We start from the raw sequence: 12,085 nt of genomic DNA, 5'->3' as shown, positions 1-12,085 counted from the left end.
GAGAATGAAAAGACGCAGAGGAGAAAATGGGGGGAAGATAGTCAAACTTTGTTTTTTTTCCTCTGGGTGAACACCTGGATTGCATTGTGCTGCACAGCAGGGCCAGCACACACAGCACCAGAGGTGATCCTGTATAATCAGAGGTGATCATGTATAATGCAGAGTGCAGACATTGCATGGCTAATCCTTTTCAGTCAGTATGAGGGTATATTTGGAAGAGGATGTTTGGACAGTATGTCAGGTTACCTTCTGCCATGAAGGTATCCCTACCCCCTGAATAAGCCTTTGGATGCCTTAATTTTATTTGGTTAGTATACTTTCAGATCCTGGTTGTGAGAGAACAGCACTGAAGAGTGTGTGGGAAGCAGCAACTATATTCTTTTCCTTGAAGCAGGAATTCCCAAGGTCAGGTCTGGGGTCACCTCTAAATTTTCAGGATATTGAGTTATCCTAAACTACTGCTGTCTGCTTTGCAGATGGAGAGAAGACTACCTAAAAATGTATGTTCTTACTTATTTTTCTTTGCCGTTGCTCACCAAATATACTAATATTTTTAGATTTCCTGGCTGATGGTGGCTAGATAAATCCAGATTTAGAATTAATTTGTAAACCTAAATTATAAACGGATGCACATGAGACCTTTCCAAGGGAAGTACCAAAATACATGGTGTCACTAATAGACAGCAATTACAATCCAGCTTCTTTCCTGAGTAACTCATTGTACAGTCTTGTCTGTTGGTCTAGTTTCAGGTAACAGCAACCATCAGAATTTGGTAACCCTCATTAGGTAAAAAAGTTCACTTACTTACAATAGAGTTTCTTGTAAAAAATGACTACCAGTTTGCTTCCTGGAAGGAGATCCTTGTGTGTGGTTTGTCTTATCAGATCCCTCAAGTTCTCCCATACATGGTGCATCTGTTGTTGGTGTGTTTCATCAAAGTAATGGAGCCTGGCTGGAAAGCCTGCAAGGAGAGGTACAAGGGCCACTTTGCTGCAATTAAGTGGAAGCTCGGTTCACACCATGAGCACACTCCCAGACGTCCATAAAGCAAAAGAATCATTAACGTTGATGGGGATGTTTATACGGTGTTCTTCCTGTCTGTGTGACTAAATTGCTGGGTGATTATTTTATAATTATTTTGGGTGGCAGGAAGGTAGGTCACTTGGGCAGATCCCAGGTGAGGAAATACATCAGAGACCTGCTCCAGCTGCGAGCAGTGTGGCCGAGTCTGGCCCCAGAGAGGAACAGGGAGGATTTCAAGAAAAGGCTGCCCCTGTGAGAGCAGGATTTGACCCCTCGTCTCCATCCTTCAGAGCTGATTATGTGGGATGGTGCATTGCTGCTTCCTTGCTGAACTAAATGTGATAGTGGTCTCCTTGAGGAGTGATGGGCGAGTGCAGGCACAACAGAGCGGTGTAACAGCAGTGCTGGTGCTGAGGACAGAGCTATTGTGGCAGGAATAAGCTCCCTGGGCTGTTGGCACTTCAGCTCTTTCAGGATGAGGTCATATACGTGTACACCTCTGAGAGCTGACAGTTCTCAATACTTGGAAGAGCATCAGGGTAGTGTCTGTGTGTGTGTACGGGCATAAACGCATTAGTGAAAGTTAATTGATTTAGGAATACAAAAACGCAGTTCAAAATGAACTGGTTAATTAAATAGTTGGTAACCAGAGAAAGGAGTTGTGGGGTTTGGGGTTTATGTCTGTTTTTTTTTTAAAGCAGATACATTTCAGCTGTAGAAGTTTATCATCCAAATCAGAGGATTTGGGGAGCTATTGAGAGTAAAGAGACCTTTGATGATTTGGCAAAGAATACAGCTTCTAAGGCAGCACTTTGATCTGCATTTTAAATGCTTCTTTGTAATGACAGTTTCACAATTTCTTTTCTCGTATTAAGTCAGTTTTGCAGAGGTATGTTTTGAGAGAAAATAGTAACTGCACACATTCTTGTTGGCTTCAGAGCCAGCTAGAACTTGTAGTTCATCCCAGATCTTTTGGCTACTGTGGTAAATTTATGATTACACCAAAAAGGAAATTAGTAGACATGTTAAATATTATCAAAGCTTTGCAAATCTTTTGAAATATCTCCAGTGTGAAACCTAAGCTTGCATTAGCATTTTTTCTGCAGTATGTTGTACAGTACTTACCTACAAGCATCCACCCAATATTGCAGGTTCCTGATTTAGCTTTTTTTTTTCTTTCTAAAAGACATGTCACTGTTCAGCACATGCATTCGTTTGTTTAGTCTTGCATTGCACCTCAAGACCTTGGTTCTAGTGACTCAAGCTTTCTGCAGATGACACGGTGCTGATGAAGTGGTGCTGCTGGGAACCTTTTTATTCCCCTTCTATCTGCAGAACATACTCAGATTATCTCTTGTTTGAGGGAGAAGGTTGTTGTTGCCTGTGTATTCTTGTACAGGAGACCTTGTTGCATTAATTTACATAGCATGGATAGAATAGGATGGAACTGTGAATGTGTCTTAAGATTTTCATTTAAATATTGCATAGCATCTTTCCTTCTTGTAGCCAGCATGAGGTAGAGTTTATTGCTGTCAGGAAATAGCAGCCTTAAGGGTGAGGACAAATAAGCAAGTTTTCCCAAATTGATTTAGAGCTGTGGTAGCTCTTCTGATGCTGTTTTTGGCCTTTCCTGAGTTGTGACTCTAAGCTGTACCAGGCTGACAGCTTGCTTCTTGTGGACCGAGTTCAGCTGGTGTGTAGAAGAGGGCACACATTTCATTTGCAAGCTAAATTAGCCTGTGAAGTTGGATCTTTAGTTACATATAAAGGGTGGCATCACTGGAAGGCCTTAGACAAGCAGCATCGTGTGTACATTTAACTTGCATCTCTTTCCAAGCTGTCAGTGACTTTGTTCAGTTGGACACTATCTTTGTTATTCTGCATATCCCTCTGGTACGGAGTGCTGGTTTGGCGGATGTGTGGCCCTGAGACTGGTAGATCCAGCTGACACGTTGAGAGATGCTACAGCCAGAGTGCATTGGTGCATATTGCAGGCTCAGGCTGGCACCAAGTCCACCATCACCTTTAGATTTTTCTAACTTCACTCTACTTTTTCACTGCATACAGCAAGGTGGCATTGCTAAGGTCGTAATCTATAAAGTATTCCCTTTTTTCTCCAAGTAGTCAGACTTCCAGTTTCTCATTGGTACAAGACTAGGCTTATGTTCCCTCTAAGAGGGTGTCCTTTTCTCTGTGTGCTGTTAGTGTTGTCACAGGCTGTGGCATTTCGTAAAGATACCTTGCACATCTTTTGAAGCTTGCCTTACAAGTTGTCAGTGTTGGTAGATGTCCCCAGTGCTTTCAGATGGTTCACACATTTGTGTCTAGTGGATTCAGTCTCACACATACCTTTAATAAAATGTCTCAGACTGGCTATTTTTTCACTTGCAGTACACATTCAGAAATGTGCATTTAGAAAGGCAGGTGCTTTTGCTGTCCTCCCGTCCATTCATGAGAGCCTGCTGGTGCCCGCAGTGCACAGGCGTTGTGCCTGTGCTGGTTTGCTGGCCTGAGGTCTGTGCACTTCAGCAGGTGCAACAGGATTTCCCACATTTGCAAACTTGGCCCAAGCAACCCAGCAAAGCAAAATTTAGCCTTGGAGAATGAAAGCAGATTAACCCTCAGGCTTGGAGTATACCAAGAATAAAAAGAGGTACTTGCACAAAAATCAATATTACTTTTCTAGAATATATGCAGGACGTGGATCGGGGATTTTTTTTTTTTATCTCTTCATTCTGTTCAGTATGTTAAGTAGCTGGTTTGTTACTCTAACCCCCTACAAATGATTGTCTCTAATAATTCTGTAAAACTATGAATCAACTCTGCATGACTTTGTGCAAATAGACTGAGTAATTTCTTTGTTCTTTTCTTCTTACTTTGTAATTGGAGTCTGTAAAAGCCCAAAGGTTTGGTCTTGTGGAAAGCATGATTCATTTATTGGTGTCTGTGCCGACTAGTTATCTTTCAGTAATTCCAGAGTGCTGCTACAAGCCAAGAGTGATTCATACATGGCTAAGTGCACAAACAAATGGGGTCATGGCCATCTGCAGAAACTTTTCTAATCTATTTATGGTATCGGAGAAAGAAGTGGGTGTATGAAGGATGATGGAATAGGTGTCAATTGCATTAGTGAATATAACCAGTTAAGTAACACTAACCATTACTCAAACCCACATCTGCTCATTGGTAAAGATCACAACAGTAGGTCCTATTTAAATGTTAACATCAGGCTGATATGAGAGATGGATTGGGTGTCTAGCTTGCCTTCTAAGGAGCTCACCAACATGACTGCTACGGTAGTCTCTTCTACCTTCCTTGAGATTTAGACATTAACTTGCACTATGGATATTTGTAGGAGCAAAGTCCATCTCTTTGCTGTTGCAGACCTTGGTCATTATATGCTTTACATGCAGAATTTGGTCTAATACTTAATGAAATTGCCGTTGATGATCAGCAGTAGGGTTTCTCATTTGCATACCATGCGGAATGAATGCAACATCTTAGTAGAGACAGTGGTGGTCAGATGGGTTGGTTTTCCTTCCAAATGCATTTTTCAGTGCTTTAATCTCAGGGAAGACAACCTGCATCTTACGAGGTTGCCTTCCTCTAATTCCATCCAATTTCACTCATTGTGAGAATTAATTTTCCCCTTTGTAGCTCTGATAACAAAAGAGCTTTGGCTGCAGCTGCCTCAGAGTTGCCGTAGCCTTTTCCTTTGAGGGAGGCAGTTTTCTCCTGCTGTGCTCGCAAGTGGAGGAGCTGAGCCCAGGAGCTGGCACTTGGGTTTGGTTGTGAGAAAGGGGAGTTTGAGACTGGTGATGGAAAATATCAGGGGCAAGAAGCGCTCCTAGGGTGTGCAGCTGAGGGCAGCTGGCAGGCTTGCTCCGGATTGCTTTCTGCCTCTGCCTGCCTGCTCTTCAGTCTTGCACATTGCAGCTGGTTTTGCACCTGAGATACTTGTATCCGACAAGAAGATGTTGCTACTTGCAGAGCGCATGGTGGCATCACAGTGTTGTAGAAACATCCCATGTCTGTAGGATGCGTAAGCGTTGCCTCAGAGGCAAGCTGGAGGCACAGGTGGACCCACACCTTGAGGTTTGGGAGCAGCTGTAGCCCTGTCCCCCAGAGCCCTGGGAGACTCATGCAGTCACTGCTTGGTTGTGTTTGATTTCAAAGGACTTGACTGGAGCACAGAGCTCATGGACTCAAATTTCTGTAAATTGAATTTAAGCATCTGTGCTGGCCAAAAACATGGAAGAATTTGGCAACACGTCGTTGTCCTTTTACTGACATTTTGAACACTGTGCCCATTTCTGCTGCACCCTCACTGCATGCGCTCTCTCGGAGGGAGACGGGGCCCTGGCTGACGCACCGAGTGTGCTGTGGAGGAGGAAGTGACCCAGACTTTTGCCCACAGGACTGATGAGCCTCTCCTGATGTCTGAACAGCTTTCTTCTTCTGCCCTTGCTTTATTTAAGTCAACAGATTGTGTAACCCACATGCTCGATTTACCTGCAGGGCAAGTGGGAAGGAAGCAGTGCCATTTGGATGAATTCCCAAAATACGTCTAACTGCTGAGCGTTAAGACTAACATTTCCAAGCCTGAGTCCCTACAACCATCCTCCTGAATTTGCTCATTGCTTCTTCCATCCATGTGCAAAGCACCCATGGCTTTGGCTGCTGAGGACGAGTCCCTTGGGAAGCTGCTGCCGCTGCTTGCCAGCGGGTCTGCTGCTGGGCGCTGTGCTGAGCAAACTTGGAAATTCTCCCCCTTCGTGGTTGGTGTTTAATGTTGTGATTAACAGTGTTATTTCTTATTTAAGAAAACAATCCCCCCCCAAGGGAATCTGTTCCCTGAGCTTCCCACACCCTCCCATGCTGTGTGTCCCTTGGTGCTGTTAGAGCCATGGGGACAAAACCCACAGCTCAGCAGTGGAAATTACATAGGGCTGAGCTTGTTCTTGTTACACGTTCTGAACCTGAAACCAGGCTGGGTTTCCTTGTTTGCTCTTCATAAATGTCAGTGCAAGGAGTCAGGAAACATCAGTGTTCCTTGCACTGGCCTGGCCTGCAAGGGCTTGGCTTTGTTGAAGGCAGATGTCTCAGTTACTTTCATGGAGGAGTAGGTCCTGCTTTTTTGTTTTTTTTCCATTCTTTCCACCACCATTATTCCACCTTACTAAGGGTGGCCTCTTGGCTTCAATAACTGACAGCAGCATATACAGATTAGGCTCTTCTGCACTGAGCTCTGAAAGCACCTTGGCCTGTTAGGTGGTGCCTTTGATACAGTTAAGGAACAGCATGATTTATGGACACTTGCTTCACACAAATGAATCAAGTAAAATTATCTTAAATTGCAATAATTTCCTGTATAATAAACAGGAATCTCACTTTTATTGTTACATTACTGTAATGGGACTTAGCTTGAATTGGAAGATGCATTTTTGAGTTCAGTGTCTCCCTCTCCAGCATGCTCAGACACACATGAGGTGTGTAGCACTTAATGATACTGATCACTGGTGTGTAATGCAATTAATGTTTTATATTTCTCTAGTGTGACTTATTCATAGCAGTATATGCAAACAGCACCTTTTCCAGCTTTTGCTGTGAGTGCAGGTGCTGGCTGTCCTGTAGACTGATGTGCCAGAGATGGGCTCAGAATAAGGAAGGGGAGCAGAAGTCTCTGGCGGGGGTGTTGCCTGCTCCGAGCGAGGCACAGAGCAAACTATGGAGTTACAAACATATTCTGTCTCGCTGATAGCTTTTAATCCTCATCATTCTCCTGGGTTTTCTTGATAAATACTTCTTAACATCCATTGACTTGCCATCCAGGCCTATATTGTAAGGAACAATAAATGTAATGGACAGCCTTGATTGAATAGATTCACTATGAGCTTTCTATTAGTGCAGCTTTTTCCTTTTTTCTTTAAAAAAAAAAAAAAAAGGCAAAGATGTCTGAACTTAATTTAATCGAAGTTCAGAAAGTAGCTCTTTCAAATCTGAGGGACGCATGGCTGAGTGGGCTCAGTTCAGCTAATTTGGTTATGCATCGAGGGAAGGATCTGTCCTGCCGTGCAGCCTGCACAGCACTGGCTGGTTTTGAGCTGGTTAACAGCCATGTGCAGATGTTCAGGAATTTCTCTTTTGACTTGACTGTGGGGTTTTGCTGCTCTTCAGATGACAAGTGCACTCCAGTCGCAGCAGGTTCATGGGTCTGGAGATGCTTTTCATCCCCTCCCGTTCTGTTTGCTCTGGAAGGGATCACGCTGTATCTTGCAGCCATGTGTCTTCCATGGTTACGCTTCTAGAGATTTGCAGACCCACGTTAAGCATCTATTAAATTAAGCAAAATGGCCTTTAGAAAGCTACACTTCAAGTGGAAGAAATGTTTTATGTAACAGGGGTATGTGAGGGGACCTAAATACAAGCTTAAATTGGCTGTTACGAAAATAGGCATAATTGTTTTTTTGCACAGTGATTTTTATGGCTTCCGAGTTTAATGTCCTGATGAAATCCTGCATCCAGTCCTCACGCAGCTGAGGAGATGGAGGTTGAGGAGCCCGAATAATGGGACCAGTTCTAGGAACAGCCTTGCCCTCATTTGCAAAGTCAGACCCACCTGTTGTTTGCTGAGGCTCTGCTCGGTTTGAAAGGTGTCTGGAGCAGCCGTTTGTCCTGTGCTTGCCCTTCAGTTTCTCCCCGCAGCCCTTGGCCATCCAGTGCTGGGCCCGGGCAGGGGAAGGGGTGACTCTTACAAAGGTTATAACTACTCACAGGTGAAAAATACAAAACTCCTGCAGCTGTAACCCTGTAACTGCGCACGTGCCAAGAACTGCAGCTTTGTTTTGTAGCGTCATCAATGCAGTTCGTTTAAGTTGGGTGATTTAGTAGCTGGAAGCAATTCTGTTGGCTGGGAGTGAGAGCAACTGCTTTGCTTCCCCCCTCAGGGAAGGCTGAGGAATGTTTTCCCCTGAAATGAGGCTTCCCTGGCCATGTCTGGGGCCAGGGAATGCTGTGGGGCTGTCACCCAGCCATTCTGGGATCGGGAGCCTGAGGAAGTGGAGGATATTGTGTTTTGACCTTGCATCCTCATATTAATCCAGATAGTCTTTCCTGTTTCTATATTTAAAGCCTTTCCGTTCTTCTGTCTGGAGAGACAGAGCGTTGGCTCTCTTGGGTAAAATTGACCCGTTCTCATTTGGAAAGCTGGTCCCCAAGTAGCTTTTCTCCACAGAAAATTAGGCTCCTCTGAATCTTGCTAGCAGGAACTGGGAGAAAAAAAATTAATTTGGCGTGTCTTCACCCAATTAGGGCTTAGAGTAGGTTTTTTCCTAGCTTCCTAAAGGTCTTCCAAGGATGAAAACTCTGTTGCTTTCCTATGAGTGTCTTAACCAACACATTGGAGTAAAGACTGGCACTGTGAGACGGGGTGGAAAAAAATGAGAGAGGATTTGCTGCTTCTTTGACACTATCCCTTTTAATTTTCCAAACAGTGTTTCAAAGAAAATCTCTGCTCTTCTCTATCTTCTTCCAGCATTATAATTCTATATAATTGCTTTTCTTTCTCAAAAGGACTGGGGCATTATATTTTTTTGCAGAAGGAGGGGATAAATTCCAGATGTTGCTGGGATACACCTTTTGCCTCTATTCAGTGTTTACTGGCTTTCAGTAAATAGGCTGTGAGAGGTGGGGCTGATGTTTTTATGGGCGAGCGTGTTTTGGGTGTGAAGTGGTGCAGCTAGGAGCTGATTCTGGCTTTGCTGTCTTGCAGAAAGGCAGCGAAGATGGAGGCTGGCCTGAGTGCTTCTTTGGGGTCTTTGCCCGTGGTCTCTGGGGTATTCACCCTCCCTGTCCCACCTGCCATCCTGCAGTTGCCTGGTTCAGCAGGACTCAGCTGGCCCTGCTGCTGGTAAGCAGGGCTTTTTTTGGTGCTGGTGTTGCAGCCCAGCAAAGAGCATCCATATGCCCTGCACCACAGCATGAGGTTGGATCCAGGAGCTGAGCTCCAGAGGTGGACAGTCCTCTTCCTTCCCCCTCATCTTTCAGTACATGCAATGCTTTTACCTGCTTTTGGAGCCTTTTTGCAAACTAAACCAAATATTTTCCAGCACATGTTGCACACAAGCATCGTGGAACAAACGCGGCAGCTCCATCCCTTGTTTCACGTTTTCACCTGTTCAGACTAAGTACATCCTTGTTTTCTTGGCAGCCTATTTGGTTGCACAGTGTAAGACAAAACCACTAGCAGGTGTTGGTCCAGCCAGTATAATTACTGCTTCCTTGCTGCTGGTAGGCAGACAGCATGAGCCACCCTTCACATGGAGTCGTCTGGCAGGACTGTGGCTGCAGAAGGGCTCCGGGCACTGATCCACAGGGAATATGCACCGACTGCTCAGCCAGTCCTGCTTAAAAAAAAAAAAGTTATGAAGATATGCAAGAAGGGAGGAGAGCTGAGGGTGGCTCTGGTCAAGTCAAGCACTGACTTTTAAGTGCAAATTCTCATTTGCATTTAGAAAGTGGGCAGAATGGAAGACAAAATCAAGAGGCCAAATGTGAGCACTTGGGAGCCAGGTGAGAGGAAAGAAGCAGCATCCTAAAATCCAACCTGACTTCAGAGGGTTCAGACTCACTTCTCCCACACATCCCAGGCCATTGCCAAAAAATGTCTTGGGCGAGACATCACGTGGTGGGGCAATGTGCTGTGTCTGCCCAGAGTGTCACGCCTGGGGTGTGTACAGCACAGGGCACTGGTGGGGCCATCACCAGTGTGGTGGAGCAGGGTGTGGGGAGAGCTATTTCTTTCCACCCTTTTGGAAATCTAATCAGAGACCAACTGATCCTGAGTAGGCCACTTGCAGGCACTGAGGCTCTCTTTCTCATCTTCTAACTTTCCTTTTGACTTCTACACTTTTTGGGCCTCCTAAGACTTTGTGGCCTTTGATTTTGTGAACCTCTGCTGTTCCCTAGGCCTTCCACCGCATTTCAGCTTCCCACCTCTCTTTTGGCTTCCCACCTCTCTTTTGGCCTCCACTTTTTCAATGCCTCTAGTTACCCATTGGCTTCCCGCTGCTTTTTGGCCTCCACTTTTTTTTAAGCTTCCCACCCTTTTTTTGTCTTCCTACCCCTTTTTTGTCTTTGTGCAGTGAGCTGGCTGTGGAGGAGTGAGGACGTAAGGTGGTCACAGCTTGTTGCCACATGCTGGTGTTTTGCTCAGCAGAATTCCTTCCCCTGCTGTCACCATCCATGTGGGTGCCATCATCTCCATCGCGGCACGGTGCCCGAGCATGGAGGCTCTCGGCTGCCTTTGTGGGTCCAGGCGACACTTCACGTTTGTGCAGTTGCTGTTTCATGCCTCCTGTGTGCAGAACATTGATTTGCAGTACATCTGAACTCTGTCCTCTAAATCAGCGTGACTCAAAATCACCAAGCTGACTCCCAGCCTGCAGGTCCCCTGTTATTTAGCTGCTGCAGTAATTTACAGTGACTCTTTCACCCTTAATCTTTTCCTGGGGTTAAAAAGTTGCTTATCTCTGTCCTCTCAGGTGGATGGAAAGTAACTTTTTAAAGCTTTATTTGGGAGGAATGATGAGTTAATCTTACCTCTGGAACCTCTCAGCCTGCTCTCGCGCACTGATACCTGCAGCATCACAGCATCTGGAGCAGTGGGAGGAGTGATGTGTGAGCACCTGAGGTGCTCAGGGTGTCTGGTGCTGGGAGCCTCCCTGCCTCTTGGGTTAAAGGCCACTTTTTATAGGGCAGTAGGATTCCTTTGGCATCAAACTGTGACAGGTACTAATTAGTACCAATTAACCATTATCAGTGACGGTTCTTATGGGCTTCATTAAAAAGTCCCATCCACAGGTTTGCTCTGGGGAAATCCCCTGAGGTAGCTTGCAGCTTGTTGGGTACTGGTTGTGCTGGTGGGGGATCCGTGTCCCGTCAGCTCATCACTTCTGCAGGTAGTAAAGCACTGCTCACTGATGTGCGAGAGAGAAGTCATGAGTTGTCATTTATTCCAAACTTTTTGCTGCTTTGTTCCTCACTTGAAAATACATCTCCTGGGCCTTGCATCTGGGGGGCTATGCAAGATGTTGCTGTAGTTATTTTTCTTTAGAACCCCACAGCCTTGGCCACCAACTGGGGACGGGGTGTTGGGAAACCCTGAGCCTTCACCAAGGCTCAGCAGCACGTGGGGCTCAGCGACGTGTGTTTGCAGAGGAAATGGCACATGACAAATAGCCCACCAGCTCCTTGAAGCACACAGTGCTACCCAGGGCCAGGACAGGCAGTCTGGCACTGCTGGACATGGGGTGGAGGTCTCTGGGGTGGGCTGAGTGATCCCAAAAACTTCACAACCCTTTGTAAGGCTTCAGCATGTCATCAGGCAAATTGGCTGCAAGCACGGGAGGCGAGCAGTCCAGGGGCAGTAGCATGTCTGGAGAGGATCGGGACCTCGTGCTGCAGCTTCTGGTGGGGGCAAAGCATGTCAGGTCCTTACCAGGAGTGGTGAGACCACTTGTATTGCTTTTGGTACTCCTGGCTGCTGCAGAGGTGGTAGGCTTGGGTGAAGATGTCAACCACGGTTGGCTGTGGGGGAGCTCATGTGCAGTGTGTCCCCAAGAGGGGCGCTGGGGTGTGTGTTGCAGCCGGTTGGAGGTGGCTCCCATCACTGACAGATGCTTTCTGTTTTTCTTTCAAATGTCTCCAGGCACTGAATGTTTAGGTCGCACCTTTCCAGGTAAACTGGGTAAGTGAAGTATTTCAAGAGTTGCCAAGATCTAATTATGAAGGCTGATTGCATGATTGCAGCTGCTGTACTATAAACACTCTGGTTACTTGCTTGACGAAACGGGTGGTACGTTGCCTTGCCCTGAGAGCACCAGGTACCTGCTCCGCAGGGTGGGTGCAGCCATGATTGTGCAAACCTGGTATTTTTTGTCTGTCAATAGCTGGCTGCACTTTGGTAAATCTGGCTGGGATTTTTTTTTCTGCTGTTCCATGTAGAATCATCTTCAAAAGCTGAATGTCTTTTTAAGCGCAGGTACTCTTCCCTTTGCTGCT

The 12,085-nt window shown here is 45.8% G+C and overlaps 1 protein-coding gene across 6 annotated transcripts in view; it reads left to right on the top strand.

Annotated features, from left to right (window-relative positions):
* Positions 1 to 12,085, top strand: part of PMEPA1 (prostate transmembrane protein, androgen induced 1) — a 50,344-nt gene that overhangs the window by 4,454 nt on the left and 33,805 nt on the right. For 3 of the 6 annotated variants that reach the window (XM_051633234.1, XM_051633231.1, XM_051633236.1), the window contains exon 2: positions 11,733 to 11,771. The exons of the other annotated variants lie outside the window; for them this stretch is intronic. In XM_051633234.1, coding sequence (XP_051489194.1) covers positions 11,733 to 11,771 — 39 coding nt within the window. The remainder of the gene's footprint in view (positions 1 to 11,732; positions 11,772 to 12,085) is intronic. 6 annotated transcript variants of the gene reach the window in all.

This window comes from Apus apus, chromosome 15 (genome assembly GCF_020740795.1).
Source record: "Apus apus isolate bApuApu2 chromosome 15, bApuApu2.pri.cur, whole genome shotgun sequence".
NCBI lineage: Eukaryota > Metazoa > Chordata > Aves > Apodiformes > Apodidae > Apus > Apus apus.
The sequence above is the reverse complement of the archived record's forward strand: the minus strand, read 5'-3'. Positions and strand labels throughout refer to the sequence as shown.